The 17,663-nt window shown below is 42.2% G+C and overlaps 1 protein-coding gene across 6 annotated transcripts in view; it reads left to right on the top strand.

Annotated features, from left to right (window-relative positions):
• Window positions 1–17,663, top strand: part of OSBP2 (oxysterol binding protein 2) — a 292,924-nt gene that overhangs the window by 205,673 nt on the left and 69,588 nt on the right. For 4 of the 6 annotated variants that reach the window (XM_043967582.1, XM_043967585.1, XM_043967587.1 and 1 more), the window contains one exon: window positions 1,711–1,961. In XM_043967582.1, coding sequence (XP_043823517.1) covers window positions 1,711–1,961 — 251 coding nt within the window. Of the gene's footprint in view, window positions 1–1,470; window positions 1,962–14,110; window positions 14,241–17,663 lie in introns of those variants that run through there. The other 2 variants (XM_043967597.1, XM_043967593.1) reach the window with 2 other exon arrangements.

Genomic DNA, 17,663 nt, shown 5'->3' with positions numbered 1-17,663 from the left:
TATTCAATCGTATTTATATACAGTAACTTGTTCAGTCATTTCTCTAGCTGATGGACATCCCCAGATTTCTAATTCTTTACCACCACAAAGAGGATGGCTGTAAATATTGTTGTACCTGTGGGTCCTTTTTCTCTTTCATTGATCTCTTTTGGCAATAGAAATAGTAGTGATTATTGGGTCAAAGGGTATGCAAAATTAATAGCTTGTTGAGCATAGTTCTAAATTACTTTCCAGAATGGTTGTATTAGTTTACAGCTTCCACAACAGTGTATTAGTTTACCTGTTTTCCCACATCTTCTCTAGCATTTGTCCTTTAAGCCAATCTGATGGATGTGATATGGTACCTCAGAATTGTTTTAATTTTTCATTTCTCTAAATATTTGTGATTCAGAGTATTTTTATATGGCTATTGATAGCTTTGATGCCTTCCTCCGAAAGTTGCTTATTCATAACTTTTGCCCATTTATCAGTTGGGAAATGGCTCTTTGTACTGCATGACCCTTACCTAGAATGTATTCCCTCCAGCTCAAGTAACAATTTCTACACATAGCCTGTTCTAATCACTCCAGCACCTAGTGCCTTTCCTCCTACCCCCCCCAATCTCCCTTTTCTTTTTCTTGTATATGCTTTTGGGGGTTTTATATCATTAGCACTACCTCCCTACTCCCTTTGTATGTACTTATATACATGCATGATATCTCTTTGGATAGAATGTAAACTCCTTGAAAGTGGAGACAGTTTATTTCTGTCCTTTTGTTTTTCTCCAGTGTTCAACACAAAGCCTGATACTTCAGAGGCATTTAATTAATTTTTTGGATTGATTGAGTCCATATTCTGCTACATACTGGCTATGTGAAAAGACAGTCATTCTCTCTGAGTCTCAGTTTCCTTATCTTTAAAATGGAGGTAATAACATTTGCACTGATCACCTATCAGAGTTGTTATGAAGGAAAGTGAGTTATTGTTACTAGTTCTACAGCACTTTACAAAATATTTTTCTAGCCCGAACTTCTCTAAACTGCAGCCTCACATCTCCAATTCCCGATTGAACATCTTAAACAAAAGAGAGAACTTAGACTCAGAGAGACAGTGACTCAGCAGAATTGACAGCCAGGACCCAAACCCCAGCCTTCTGTTTCACCCACGATGTGCAAAACAATAAAGAGGTATGAGCTTTACAGGCCTAACCTGCGTTTCATTAGAGTCGGTGGATTTAGAGATAACCTAATCCGGTCCACTCTTTATAGGGGAGGAAAACTGAGGCCCAGAGAAGAAGGGTGACTTGCCCAAGGTTACCCAGAGAGCAAGTAACAGAGCTTTGGGTATGAACCTAGGTTCTCTGTCTTTTTGCAGACCATACAAATCATTCTGGAATGTTTTTCTCTTGTGCTGGATTCTAGGAGTCAAGCACAGGAAGTGAACAGCTTGGAGAGATGGCATGGGGGTGGGGTGGAAAAAGCCACTTTCAAGCTGCACACGGAGACTGGATAATAGGTCTAGCAACAGAGACAAGACCAGGCTACACACAAAAAAGAAGCTGCTCAGGGGACTAGGGATTGGGCGTAGCTCCGATTGAAGCTCTGGCTGCCGGCTGACCAAGGCCATCCCTCTCACTTTTTCCTTTGACCAAGTAGACTGGGTAGGATTGATGTTTGAAAGTGGTCCAGTGGTAACCATGGAAACCATCTTTCCCCTCTACTCCCTGCACAGATGACTCTGGTGATGAGGAGGTACCCAGCCATCCTGACAAGAGCGAACTGCAGAACACCTTAAGCATTCTTTCGGGCAAGTTGGACGACCTGAGCATATGCAATGACCTTATCTCAAAACATGGGGCAGCTCTCCAGAGGTCGCTGAGCGAGCTGGAGAGCCTGAAAATACCTGTCGAAAGTGGGGAGAAACTAAAAGCAGTTAATGAGCGGGCCACCCTATTCCGGATCACCTCCAATGCTATGATCAATGTAAGTGTCAACCCTTTTTCCCCTCAGCCCCTCTGATCCTTGGTCCCAGGCTCCACACAGGGCTAGATCTGACTGTGGGTAAGATGTAAAGCATCCAGTCAGAGAATGTGCCCTGCTGGTGTAGTTAATGTTGCCAGGGAAAGTTTGTGTGTGAATGAAACTTGTATTGGCCCCTTAGCTGGAGATAAGCTAAGCTAGGTGCATGGACACACATTCACACACACACGCACACACACACATGCAGACACATTCACACACACACGCACACACACATGCAGACACATTCACACACACACGCACACACACACATGCAGACACATTCACACACATGCAGACACATTCACACACGCACACACGCACACACACACACACACTCTCTATGGCTTATGTGTGTCTGTTTTTCTATCATTCTCAGACCTGTCTCTTCCTCTTCACTGTCATCTTATAATAGCTTTTGACAAGGAGATGTTTTAAAATTCGTATTTTTCTGAACAGGGCAGGAGGGAGGGTTGAGTAAGAACTGAGATTGGATTGAATGCTAATATGTAGTGGCAAAGAGTGTTGAAATTTTGAACCCACTCCTTAGGTGACAAATCCCTTTCCCTCACTGGATGACAGTTTCTTAATCTGTAAAAGGAAATGTTTGGATAGTGTGATGTCTCGGGTCTTTGTTAACTCTCAGTTCTATAGGAGGGCGTTTTCCTCCTAAGAAAGTGAATCTAGTCTCCTGGGGCATTACAGTGCAGCTAGCACACCCAGAGTGACAACTCTCTCTGTGTGGCATCTGTACTGTCAGTCCCAAGCAGGACTCCATAGACTCCTGCTTAGTCTTCTAGAAGTCCTTTGAGACCAGCCACAGGCAAGATCCTGCTCCGGACCAGGAGTAGCTAGGGTGAGGTTTCCCAGTCCCTGACTAGAAACACCCTGTCAGTCATTCTCTTTCACAAAGTCACAGGAACACTAAGTGTAACCCCCTATGGAACAATGGTTAGAGAGCCAGAAAAACCTGGATCGAGTCTCTTCTCTGACACATACTAATTATATGATCCTTGCTGTTGTTCGTTCATTTCAGACGTGTCCAACTCCTTGTGACTCCATTTGGGGCTTCCTTGGCAGAGATACTGGAGTGTTTGCCATTTCCTTCTTTAGCTTATTTTACAGATGAGGAAACTGAGGCAAACAGGATTTAGTGACTCTGCCAGGGTCACACAGCTCCTAAATGTCTGAGACCAGATTTGAACTCAGGAAGACACATTTTCCTGCCTCCAGGCTGAGTGCTCTGTGCACTATGATGCCTACTAGTGGCCCTATATCATCCTTATAAGTTGCTTAACTTCTCAGTGCTATAGTCCTTAACACTTAAGATTATAAAGTGCAGAATCATTGCAGATCTACAGTGGGAGAGGGGCTTCGCTCACTTGGAGCTCCCTTTACCAGTGATGTCACAAATCCAGACCTACCTTCATTCTCCACCCCACACCCCCAAAAAGAAGAATGCAAAATTAATATCAGAGACCATGAGATCCGGCAGAGTCATTTTTGGATCTGGCAACCTTTTAGACTTGGCTGTCCCTGACTCAAGAGTTGTTGACTCTCAGATTTTACAGACTTTTTCATGAATAGGAGGTTCCACTGTTTCTGAAGCATTAGCTTGGGGAACAAGGGTCCTGGGCAAGTGACCTGACAACCGTGGGTGTATCCTGCCAACCCTTGTTGTTGTTGGCCCTTCATTCTTGAAGAGGACCCTGACTTTGGAATGATGTCATGATTTACAGTGAATTAGATTTTAAGGGAGGGAGGGCTGTGCAAGGTCATCAGCCCCACTCTCTCCCCCAGAGCCAGCTGGGTCCAGTGGCAAAATATAGATCAGGATGATTGGAGATGGCCCCAGATGTTGGAGGTAATTGAGTCAAGTGACTTGTCTGGGATCACACAACTGTTAAGTGTCCAAAGTGAGCTTTGAACTCAGGTCCTCCTGACTCCAGGACCATTGCTCTATCTTCTGCACCACCAAGCTGCCTCCTCAACCCTAGTCAAGCTGCATCTGAGTTATTTTGTAGTACTGGGCTTACTTATATTAGGAAGGGCATATAAATATGGAAAGCATCAAGAGAAGGGTTACAAGGAAAGTGAAAATCACGGAATCATAGAATTGGAGAGTTGGAAGAGTCTCAGCAGTCATCTAGTCCAGCCCCTGCATCCCAAGGCATGCCCAGTATAATAGACTCAAAAAGTGGTTAGCCAAGCCCCCGCCTGGAGAAGAGAGGTAGCCCACCAGGAGACGGAAATCTACGTCATATAAGGACAAGCTGAAAGATCTGGAGAAGAGACCTGGGCAGGGAGAGACAAGATCACCATCATGTGGTCACAGGGAATAGGGATTCTGATTATTCTAGGTGGTATCAGAATGTAGAAATAAGACCAAAGAATGTAAAGTAGAGAAAAAGCAAATTTCATTTTACTCTACAGCAGAGTTTCCTAAAAATGAAAGCTGTTCAACAATAGAATGCACTAACTCAAGAGGTGGTTAGCACCCCATCAGTGGAGATTTTCAAGTGGTGGCTTAATGACCATTTTTCATGTATATTGTACAAGGAATTTGTGAGTCAGCCAGTCAACATCAATTTATTAAGTGCTTATTATATGCCAGGTCCTGTGATAAATGCTTAGTATATAAAGAAAAGCAAAAATAGTCCCCGACCTCAAGGAGCTGACATTGTAATGGGGAGACATATCAATAATGACGCATGTACAAGATATGTACAGAGTGGATGGAAGCTGCCCTCAGAAGGGAGGGCTAATAGTAAGGGAAACACCTGCACAAGGCAGGGTTTGAGCTGAGTTGGGAGGGGGAACAAGGGGAAATGAAATGGTAGAAGTCAGAAGAGAACATTACAAGGGTCTCAGGAGGAAACTCCTTTATCCCAGCTTTTCTTTATTCCTGCTGCTCTATGTTCGCTTTGAGGCAATGTTCAGGGATTTTTGTGCAGGCATTTGGAGAGCCTGGAGTTTTCTGACCCACTCCGCCATCTTCCAGGATCCTTGCCACTAGGGTTTTGGAGGAGAGGGGTAGTGACATGTTGAGAAAAATATTTTAGGAAAATCACTTTGGCAGCTAAATGGAGGAAGAATTGGTGGCATTGAGACCAATTAGAAGGTCATTGCAAGAGCCCAGGTGAGAGGTGATAAGGAACTGTACTAGAATGATGGCTATGTGAGTGAAGATAAGGGAAAATATATGAGATGTTGTAGAGTAGAAATGCCAAGATTTGACAGTGGATTGAATAGATGGAGTGAGGAATCAAGGATGACAGAATTAGTGAGCCTGAGTGACTGGGGAGATGGTAGAATTAAAGAAATGGTGGTCAAAGGTCAAAGAAAAATAATACAAGCTGCCAAAAAGGAGGAGTTCAAATAATAAGGACCCACACTGAGGATTATACAGGATATAGCAACTGCTACTTCAAAAAAAAGAGGAGAGCTTGGAACATGACATTCCCAAAGTCGAAAGATAAAGTTTAACAACCAAGAATAACTGTCCGACAAAACTAAGATAAATGGATCTTTAATAGACTAGAAGGTTTCTAAGCATTCCTGGTAAAAAGACCAAACAGAATTGAGTAGATATTTGGAAATGTAAATGCAAGTGCCAAAAGAACCATAGAAAGGTCCACATTTGTACAATTGAAAGAGAATATGTGGAAATTGATTGTTTAGTTGTTAATAGGGAGATTAGAATCATGTTTTCACAGAATCATAATATTTTAAGGGTCATAAAGAAAAGTTAAGGGGGCAGCTAGGTGGCGCAGTAGATAAAGCACCAGCCCTGGATTCAGGAGGACCTAAGTTCAAATCTGGCCTCAGACACTTGACACTTACTAGCTGTGTGACCCTGGGCAAGTCACTTAACCCTCATTGCCCTGCCCCCCCCCCCAAAAAAAAAGAAAAAAAAGAAAAGTTAAAATGACAGAGGGTCTGGAGGTGGTTTTGTTCTTTTTTGATGGTTTCAGGAGAAGATAAATGGTCTTAGGAGAAGACAAAAAACAGAAGGGACAGGATACCATACTGAGGAGGAAAGGAGTAATATGGGGAAAGAAATTATTTTTGAATAATAGAAATGCTTAAGATGAAAAGTATATAGCCATGGAGTGAGGATGGGGTGAGAATGGGCATCCTGTGAACTTCATTTTCATCTGAATTAGATAAAAGGAGATTGAATACACAGACACATATACATACAAATCTTAGTGTAGGCGTACATTAAACTCAGAAGGGAAATAGAAGACAGACCAGGGAGGAGTAGCGAGGAGTCTATGAGGGAGGGCTGGATAGTTAAGGGAATAATCAATCATAAGCAAAACAATCTCAAATGTTGGAGGGAAGAATGTAGAATTCAAAAGAAAGGGAAAAAGGAGTAAAAACCTAGAAGGCATCAGGGACAGAGTAAGGAGAAAAGAAGAACTACATCAGTGAGGAAAGAGGCTGTTTCACTTCTGTGATCACATGAAAATTCCCTGAGAGGAAAGATGGGGAAGAGGCCAAGAGGACAGAATCCACAATCATGATTGGGAATGTGGATAGAGTGAATGACTCACAAGACAGAAGATTTTAGACAGTGGGTTAGAAAGCAGAATCCTACTATGTTATTTACAAGAAACACTCTTGAGACACAGATTCACACAGAGCTAAAATGGAGGACTAGAGCAAAATCTATTATGCTCCAGCTGAACTTAAAAAAATAAGAGTAGCAAAAGTGATTCCAGGTAATACTACAGTAAATAGACAAAGGATAAAAAGATGAGCAGGGAAGTTACAGTATGCTCATAGGTACTGTAGTGTGAAAATGTTTTACTGACTGTCCCTAATCTGACTGGGGGGCCTAATCTGGGGATGACTAATCTGGGGATTTTTGACTGGCTGGCTATCTGACTGCTATTAATTTTAAAAATTTCTCCACACTTGCTCTGCTCCCAAGTTGATAAGCAAAAGATTAAGAAGCCTCTTAATTAAATAATCAAAGCAGAATTTATTTATAAAAATCAATGTAAACGATAAGGGTTAAGAAATGCAAATTATACAACCTGTCTGCTTTTGATATAATAAGGGCAGTTGCCGCCTCTTGCCTTAGGATATGCTCTAGCTTTTTCCAACTTTCACTCTTTTTCTCCTTCACTCCAGCTCCCCTGCACTTTCACTTTCACTGCTCAGCTCCTTTCTTCTAACTCCAAGCCCCTTTCACTTTGTCGACCCTCCTGAAAAGCCCCTTAGTGTTCTCTCCTCTCTTGCCAACCCCCTGGCATCTCTAGCGTCTCTGTATCATACTCCTTCCTTGCTTTCTCCAACCTCTCTTTTTCCCTTTCTCTGTCCTCTGGTGTCCCTTCTGTTCTCTCAACCTTCCAGCCTCCCCCTTCACTGTTTTCTCCCCTGTATATATGTTCCTTCTCTCCCCTCAAGCCTTGGGCTCCCTACGCCCCTGCACACGCCAAGCTAATCTGCTGGCTGCACTAGGGCTGTGCCCAGTGGGGCTCAAGGGGCCCGTGCCCCCTGCTGCACACCTGGGACCTCCGCATGGGCTACGTTAGGGCCTGGCAGGACAAGCCTGGGATCTCTGGGGCAGCTCCCCTCAGGGCATAGGGAGCTGGGGCTTTTTTCCCCCCAGCCATCTGACCTGCCATCCTATAAAGCCCATGGGGCTTTTTGGCTCAGCTGAAGCGGAGGGGGAGGGCCACCAGCCCCTCTTACACAGAAAAAACCCCTGAGGGCCTAAGGCTTTTTAATCTCAGCCCAAAGACAGGGTCCCCAAATCAAAATAAATTTCCACAATAGATGATGAATCAATATCCATACTTAATTATATATACCTAATTACATATCATCCAAATTCTTAAAGGAAAAGTCAGTCAAATAAAGGGAAAAATAGTAAAATTATAATAATGGGGAAACCTAATGTACTCCTTTAAGATCAAGAGAGATCTAACCAAAAGATACTGAAGGAAGAAAATTAAGGGCCTGAATTGAACTTTTTAAAAATGAGAGATAGGGTAGCTAGCTGGTTCAGTGGATAAAGCCCCAACCCTGGATTCAGGAGGACCTGATTGCAAATCTGGCCTCAGACACAACACTTACTAGCTATGTGACCCTGGGCAAGTCACTTAACTATCATTGCCCCACACAGAGAGAGAGATAGAGAGAGAGAGAGAGAGAGAGAGAGAGAGAGAGAGAGAGAGAGAGAGAGAGAGAGAAAAGAAAAAAAGAAATTCCTGGTCGTTACTCAATAAGAATATAAGGGAATTTACATACTTGTCAACTATACATGGCTCTTTTACAAAAATTAAACATATACAGGAGCATAAAGACCTCACCTAAAAATGTTGAAAAGCAGAAATACAAAACATATTATTTACTTACCACAATTCAACAAATTTATATTCAATAGTCAATAAAGAAAGAAGTTATTGGGGCAGCTAGGTGGTGCAGTGGATAGAGCACCGGCCTAGGATTCAGGAGGACCCAAGTTCAAATCTGGCCTCATTAACACTTACTAGTTGTGTGACCCTGGGCAAATCACTTAACCCCAATTGCCTCGCCAAAAATTAATAAATAAATAAAAGAAGTTATTGGAGAGTAATTGGAAAACAACAATTCTAAGGAATTCATGAGTCAAAGAACAAATAATAGAAACGTTAGAAAATTTAATCAAAGATGATAATCATGAGACAACATGCCAAAATTTATGTACCTAACACAATTGCAAGGGGAAATTTTATATCTCTAAACCCATTTATCAATAATAACAAAAAAGAATAAATCAATGAATTGAGCATGCAGTTTAAAAAAGCTTGAATAACAACAAATCAGAAATCTCTAAATAGCAAAATAGAAATTCTGGAAATTAATATGAAATTAATATAAAATTGATAGCAAAAAGGTCATTTCATAGGTAAATAAAACTAGAAGCCATTTTTTAAAATTATGAAAGTATTTTATTATTTTCCAGATACACATAGAAATAGTTTTTAACATTAGTTTATATAAGATTTCCCATTTCAAATTTTTCTCCTTCCCTCCCCTCCCTCCCCCTCTTCCCTAGAGAGCAGGTAATCTGATATAGGTTATATATACATAATAACATTAAACATATTTCTGCATTAGTCTTGTTATAAGAGAAGAATCAGAGCAAAAAGGAAAAACCTCAAAACAGAAAACCAACAGCACCAAAAACAAAAGAAATAGCATGATCCAATCAGCATCTATATTCCATGGTTCCTTTTTTGTTTCTCCTGGATTTGGAGAACCTTTTCTATCATGAGTCCTTTGGAACTATCTTGTACCATTGTATTGCTGAGAAGAATCAAGTCTGTCACAATTGATCAACACACAATGTTGATGATACTGTGTACAGTGTTCTCCTGGTTCTGCTAATCTCACTCAGCATCACTTCATGCAAGTCCTTCCAGGTTTCTCTGAATTCCTCCTGCTCATCGTTTCTCACAGCACAATAGAACTCCATTACATTCATATACCACAACTTGTTCAGCCATTCCCCAATTGATGGGCAGCTCCTCAATTTCCAATTCCTTGCCACCACAAAAAGAGCAGCTATAAATATTTTTGTACATTTGGGTCCTTTTCCCTTTTTTATGATCTCTTTGGGAAAAAGACCCAATAGTGGTATTGCTGGGTCGAAGGGTATGCACAGTTTTATAGCCATTTGGGCATAATTCCAAATTGCTCTCCAGAATGGTTGGATCAGTTCACAGCTCCACCAACAATGCATTAGTGTTCTAATTGTTCCACAGCAGAAGACAGTTTTAAAAAGTATTAATAATATAGGTAAAGATTTAACTATTGATTTTTTAAAAGAGTGGAAAATCAAACTTTCAAAAATGGGGGGAAAAAACTTGTATCAATTGAAGAGTCAATAAAGGAAATTATTAGAAATTATTTTGCCCAATTACATGGACAAAACTAATAACTTAGAGAAAATCGATGAGTAATGACAAAAATAGAAGAAATATACCATTTAAATAATCCAGTATCCAAAAAATAAATTGAATAAGTCACAAATGTACTCCCAAAGAAAAAACCTCCAGGACCAGATGGATTCACAAGTAAATTCTATCGAACATCCAAAGAACATTTCATTCCAATAGTAGCCGTTTCAGTTGAATGATATGGTTGGAAGCCAGCCTGAAGAGGGTTTCAAAGGGAAGAAACACCTAGTGTGGATGGTTTCTAAAGGAGGTTAGACTGTACTAGATGCCCCCTCCAAGTCCTTCCCAACTCTGAGGTTATTAATCTACAGCTGATTTATTGTCAATCTTACATTATGAGATCGGGCACTAGAGGAATAGTTTTAATTTAGGGGGGTTTCGGTACCAGAAGGATCGATGGGTTTGGAGCCATAGCAACTGGATTTATATAAATAATTACTAACGAGACAAGGGGCAGATAGATGGCTTAGTAGATGGAGCACCAGGCCTAGAATCAGGAAGACCTGAGTTCAAATGTGGCCTCAGACACTTATTAGAAATGTGACCCTGGACAAGTCATTTAATCCTGTTTGCCTCAGTTTTCTCATCTGTAAAACAAGCTGGAGAAGGAAATGGCAACTGTGCTATTAAATGTCTGTATCTATGCCAAGAAAATCCCAATGGGGTCACAAGTGAAAACAACTGAACTATAACAGTAACAGCACCTACTTCCCAGGGTGGTTGTGAAGATCAAATGAGATGATGTTTATGACGTGTTTAGAATAGTGGCTGGTAACGAGGAGATAACTTCATCAACGTGTTCCCTTGCCCTTTGTTCACTAGACTCTTAACTCCTTGAGAACAGAGACTGGTTTTTGCCTGTCTTTGTATTTCTAGCACTTAGCACAGTGCCTGGCACACAGTTGGCATTGACTGGCTAACAGGATTCTCCTTCAAATCCCAAGTATTTTTAGGGAATCAAATATAAATATATAGAGAGAGAATGCATTTTGCATATAATGATCTATTTTTAAATGTGTACATATTATATGTGTGTGTATACACATACTGTATATGCATATTTATTTTTATTATTTGTGTAGATACCAGCATGGTATTGGGAAAATAAAAAATAAGCATGGGCTATATTGGTACATACAACAAGAAGGCTGTCCATGTGTCATTTAAAACCCCCAAAGCCTTTACCTTTACCTTGGCATTGAAAAGCTCATGGGTGGGGGGGTATAGCTAGGTGGCGCAGTGGATAAAGTACCAGCCCTGGATTCAGGAGTGCATGAATTCAAATCCAGCCTCAGACACTTGACACTTACTAGAGGTGTGGCCCTGGGCAAGGCATTTAATCCTCATTGCCCCACAAAAAAAGAAAAGAAAAGCTTATGGGTTATCAACAGGATACTGTTGGTGGGATACGGTAAGGTGGCTGTTCTCAGGCCCAGGATGCTGGTAAGTCCCTTAGGTGATTCTAAGCTAGTCCAGTCATAGTTTCAGAGGCAAAGGGTGCTTTAAATTATTTGGGATTCAAGGCTAGATGGCCCCACACGCTGACCATAGCCTGAATGGTTTTTCTGGGTTGCTATTGAGCTCAGTCCTTACTGTTCTTTTGGAGGTTGTCACCATCCAGTGGTCCTTTCACAAGTGGTGCTTTGTTGCCATGCTTGTGGAATATCCTTGGGAGGCCAGCCCCAGTCATCCAGAAGATTCCTAGAGATAAGTTCTAGCTATTCCAGGTGTCAGGAATAAGGGGAGCAGGGAGAACTCACACCTGGGCACAGCAACAGAACAGAGGTGCCAAGAATGTTGCCAAGTCATTTATCTGCCTCGTCCAGAAGGGCACAAACAAAATGCCGTGGGGCTCTTATTGGATCAATGAAGAGAGACTTTCTGATAGCTTTTCCTGAGCATCTGTAAATGAGAAGATCATACATTTAGAGCTGAAAGGGATCTTAGAATGCATCATATCCAGCCCTTTTGTTTTACATATGAGGAAACTGAGGCACAGGAAGATGACATGACTGAGAGTTGCATGGCCAGCCCCCTGCTTCATGAGAAGCAGACCTTTACACTTTTCCAGAGACCCTCAGCTCCTCTGAATAGACCTAATTGAGCAGACATTAAACAAAAATGGTGTTTGTACACTCTGACAAATGTGAGTGCTTAAGTAGAACTGTCCTGTAGCCCACAGAATCTCTGAATGCCTCTGAGAAGTCTCTCCCCATGCCCCCTTCTTGGCTTCTCCCAGGAGTGTTTCCCTCAGCAGCCTCTCAGGTTCAGAAACATCCTGGATTTAGGAAGCACTCCTCAAGTGCAGCCACAAGAGCCTCCCTCCCTTATTTCTAGGGGCCTACACACAGGAACTCATTGAATTAATGTTAGAAGTGAGAGGGACCTTGGCACATGGAATTTTAGAATTGGGGGGCAGTGAGGTGGCGCAGTGGATGGAGCACCGGCCCTGGATTCAGGAGGACCTGAGTTCAAATCCGGCCTCATACACTTAACACTTAACTAGCTGTGTGACCCTGGGCAAGTCACTTAACCCTGGTTGCCTCACCAAAAAAAGAATTGGGAGTGGGCTTAGGGTGTAAAAGATGCCATGTCGGAGTCTGAAGCAACTGTAGAAATCTTCTAGAACAAACTCCTTCTTTTACAGCTTAGGAAACTGAGGCCCAAAATGTCACCATGGTCTAGCAGTGGCAACTAGAAGGAGATTTGGAGTTAGGGTCAGAAGACTGGGCCCGCTTCTTAATAAGTGGGTGCTCTCATGTCTAATTCCACCTCTGGGAGCTTACGAATCCTAGTCTTTAAATGAGGCAGTTGAACTAGACAAGCTGCCAGTCAGGGGCTGTTTTTTGGAGGAGGTGGAGGCAGCATGTGAATGGAGTCTTGAGTGATGAGTAGGATTTGCAGAAACAGAGGCAAGGAAGGGCATTGTATTTACAAGCTGTGTACTCTGGAACAAGGAAGCCTAGTAGCTACACCTGGCAGATGGGGTCAGTGTATGCACCACCTGCCTCCTCGGGTAGTTGGAACAGTTAAGTGAAGGAATGTGTAGCAGAACCATTCTTGGGCTCCCACTGAGTCTGGACCCTGGCAGCCCTCCAAGCCAAGTGGGCTTTCACCGGAAGCTCCATTTCCTAAAGCCCCGGCCAAGGAAAGGATGCTTGGATTTCCATGTCACATTTTTTCACCTATGGACCCACTTTTCCAGATGCTTTCATTTGCCACCAGCTATAATTAGAGGGAGTAAAATCACTATATATCTTTTACATGGGGTCGTTGGGGGGGATTTGTTGGTTTGTTTTAAGCAGGCAAAACTAGGGATAAGAGGAACTTCTACCAGCTCACTGTGTGACTTCAGGCAGATTCTGAATCCCCGAGTTTGCTTTCTGCCCCAGATAAGGCCATAGAATTTACTGATATGAAGGGATTCTTGTTCAGGGCTGGGTGGGATTTGATGTGATCTGAGATTCTCTGATCATAGCGGCTTAATTGACTGTCCCAAGAACCCCATGAGATGGTTGTACAGTGGTTATCATTCTCATTTTAGAAATAAAGAAACCAAGCCTCAGAGAAGTCGGGTCAACAAACATTTTGTTGTGCATTTACTTTGTGGCAAGGCCCGGTGTTCCACACCAGGAATACAGGGAGAGGCAAAATAGGCCCTGCTCCCAAGGGCCTTGTTTCATGTCTCTTCGTCTCACCCAGGAGCAAACAAAAGTTCAGAGACAGGCTAGACCTCAGAGCCAGCTTTCCACATCCCTAAGCTCAGGGCTCTTTGCATCTCCCCACACTGCTCCTCTAAAGCCCATCCTTGTGAGCACGGACCACGGCGTCGTGGGTCACCTGTAGCTTCTGTGCCTTCACTTCACGGTACTCCCAGCTCATTTTGCGAAGAAACTTGTCCCTTGATGTCCAGGGGACTTTGCGGGCATTGTTGCGTGAGAAAGAGCACCCCAAAACCAACCAGGATGTTTATGTCTAAATGGAGCCTAGAGGCAGAAAGGCTAGTGCCAGGGATGGCCCGCTGGGAGAGAAGGAAGCAGGACGCAGTCACTTTAGCAATTCAGCCCCAAGCTGTGAGGTAGGAGGAAGAGGTGGCCCAAGGAAAGTAGAGAGAATGGATAAAAATAAGGAGCATGGAAGCTCCGAGCTCATTGGGCCAGTGTGGACTCAGAGCTGTGGGCCGTAGGGAAAAGGATGCTGCTATGGAAAGAGCCTGGGGTGCAAATGAGAAGACCCAGGATCTAGAATTACCTCCTTTCTCCCCCAGCCTGCTCTGGGGCCTCAGGTAAGTCCCTTTCCCTCTCTAGGCCTCAGTTTTTTCTCCAGTCAAACAGGAAGCAGTGGGTGTGGTCCTTTGGCTCTCTGACATGCTGTTTGAATCAGGTAAGTGCTTCTTAATCACCTTCTCTTTTCTGTGTCTTTTGCTAAGTGCTGGGACACACAGACAAAGAAAAGAAAGAAAGAAACAAGACCTGCTTTCAAAGAACTCAGTTTTATTTGGGGGAGGAGAGGAGCCAACATGGACATAAATCTAGAATCAAGACAAAATCAGCACACAGAGAGGGCCCGGCCGGCTAGGGAAACAAGGGTTCTTATCCTGGAGCCCATAAACGGTCTGGTTTAGGGCTGTGTTTCAGTGAAATAGGAGCTTCTTTGGTTTTGACAGGTATTTAATTGTATTCATTTAGAAGCACTATTGTGAAGGGCCCAGGGCTGCATCCCACTGCTGCCCAAAGGGATTTCAGGGCTAGCCACAGAAGGTGGTGCTTGGGTCCTGTCTTGAAAGGGAAGGATTCATGAGGTGAAGATGTGGAGGGGACAGCCAGTGAGCAGGCCCAGAGTCAGAATCAGGCCATCCAGGCCAGGTGATGAGGCCAAATAGATAGGCTGGTATCTGGTAGAAGAGGGTTTTAAAAGCCCAATAGAGGGATTTCTATTCTCACACGGATGTGTGGCTGCACATTCAGAGTCAGAGCACCTCTGTTAACCAGCTGTGTGGCCTCTGGCCCATCAGTTTACTGCCCTGGTACAATGAGGTGGCTGGACCCGATGGCTTCTAGGTGGCCCTGTGACCCCAGAGAAGACTCTAGGGTCTTCTCTAATAGACCAGAAGCTCCCAGATCATACCAAGTGATGATCATAGTTCTGAGACCCCAAGACACAGGTTATGTCAGAGAAGAGAGAAATCCCTGCTTGGAAGGTGGACACCCAGCACATCTGTGGAACAGCCCATAAGTCCATCACGTGCTACCATGAATCTACACCCATCCATCTCCTCAAGGGTCAAATTGCAGACACAGAATGTGGCTCCATCTTGTGGCGTCAGGCTGCAGCTCAGAATGAAAAGGCCTCAGAGGATGAAAAGGTCCAAGTGACACCATGCATTTGGACATACTAGAGCGAACATTTTGATTGCAAAGTAAAATGATAATTTCTGCTGGTAATTATGTACATTTGAAATGCATTTGTGCAGATAGGAGAAATTATAGCAAATTATCATAAAATGGGTTTCTTTGGGTTTTTTAGGGCACTGAGTGTCAAGTGTCTGAGGCTGGATTTGAGCTCAAGCCTCCTGAATCCAGGGCCAGTGCTTTATCCACTGTTCCACCTAGCTGCCCCCAGTAAGATGATTTTAATATTTATCAATGTTTTATAAATAAATTTTATTAAAATTCTTTTGTCAGTTGACACATTTGATGTGGCTGGTCCAGATGTGGTGGTTCCACGGTCATTGATAGAAAAAAGAGTCTGTTAGAGAAATATGGAATGATCTTTTCCATTTTTTTCTTCTTCTTGTCCCTCCAGCTCTGCCTCCAATACACTCAAGATCATCTTAATTTTGTAAACTTTCCCCCCTCCCTCACTTGTTGTTAATTCATGAGATATTGCTGCCCATAGGCTTCCACTGTCCTCCAGAACATTTTTACAGATGAGTTTATATTCTAAATAAGGGATTCTTAGCTTCTTTTCTATCCTGGTCTCCTTTGGCAGTCTGCTGTAACCTTTGGATTCCTCAGGTAATCAAGTAAATCCATAGAAAAGCAAAGCAAACCAATTTCCATTGACATACAGCTATCAGATTGTTTTCAAGATCATAGTGCAGGGTGAAGAACCCTGTTGTCCTCAGTGAGGTCCCCAAGTATTAAAGTATATGCTGACTTAATTTGAGAGAGTCTTTTTAAAAAAAAAATTAATAAAAGTATTTTATTTTCCAGTTACATGTAGAGATAGTTTTCAACATTTGCTTATATAAGATTTCTAATTTCAAATTTTTCTCCCTCCCTCCCCGCCTCCCCTAGGCAGCAGGTAATCTGATATAGGTTATATATGTACAGTAACATTAAACATATTTCTACATTAGTCATGTTAGAAGAATCAGAGCAAAAAGGGAAAAACCTCAAAAAAGAAAAACAACAGCACCAAAGTCAAAAGAAATGGTATGGTCCAATCGGCATCCATATTCCACAGTTCTTTTTTTTTTCTGGATTTGGAGAGCCTTTTCCATCATGAGTCCTTTGGAACTTTCTTGTACCGTTGTATTGGTGAGAAGAATCTAGTCTATCACAGTTGATCAACACATAATGCTGATGATACTGTGTATAATGTTCTTCTGGTTCTGCTTATCTCACTCATCATCACTTCATGCAAGTCCTTCCAGGTTTCTCTGAATTCCTCCTGCTCATCGTTTCTCACAGCACAATAGAACTCCATTACATTCATATACCACAACTTGTTCAGCCATTCCCCAATTGATAGGCAACCCCTCAATTTCCAATTCCTTGCCACCACAAAAAGAGCAGCTATAAATATTTTTGTACATTTGGGTCCTTTTCCCTTTTTTATGATCTCTTTGGGAAAAAGACCCAATAGTGGTATTGCTGGGTCAAAGGGTATGCACAGCTTTATAGCCCTTTGGGCATAATTCCAAATTGCTCTCCAGAATGGTTGGATCAGTTCACAGCTCCACCAACAATGCATTAGTGTTCCAATTTTTCCACAGCTTCTCCAACATTTATTATTTTCCTTTTTTGTCATATTAACCAATCTGATAGGTGTCCGGTGGTACCTCAGAGTTGTTTTAATTTGCATCTCTCTAATTAATAGTGATTTAGAGCATTTTTTCATATGGGAATAGATAGCTTTGATTTCTTCATCAGAAAACTGCCTGTTCGTATCCTTTGACCATTTCTCAATTGGGGAATGACTTGAATTCTTATAAATTTTATTTAGTTCCCTATATATTTTAGAAATGAGACCTTTATCAGAAGTACTGGCCATAAAAATTGTTTCCCAGCTTTCTGCCTCCCTTCCAATTTTGGATGCATTGCTTCTGTTTGTACAAAACCTTTTTAATTTAATGTAATCAAAATCATCCATTTTGCATTTCATAATATCTTCTATCTCTTGTTTGGTCATAAACTGTTCTCCTTTCCAAAAATCTGAAAGGTAGACTATTCCTTCCTCTCTTAATTTACCTATGGTATCGCCTCTTATGTCTAAATCATGTACCCATTTTGACCTTATTTTAATATAAGGTGTAAGATGTTGGTCTATGCCTAATTTCTGCCATACTATCTTCTAGTTTTCCCAGCAATTTTTGTCAAATGCTGGAGTCTTTGGGTTTATCAAATAGTACGTTATTAATGTCATTTACTACTGTGTCTCCTGTGCCTAACCTATTCCATTGATCTACCACTCTTTCTTAGTC

The sequence above is a fragment of the Dromiciops gliroides genome, chromosome 1 (assembly GCF_019393635.1).
Source record: "Dromiciops gliroides isolate mDroGli1 chromosome 1, mDroGli1.pri, whole genome shotgun sequence".
Lineage (NCBI taxonomy): Eukaryota > Metazoa > Chordata > Mammalia > Microbiotheria > Microbiotheriidae > Dromiciops > Dromiciops gliroides.
The sequence above is the reverse complement of the archived record's forward strand: the minus strand, read 5'-3'. Positions and strand labels throughout refer to the sequence as shown.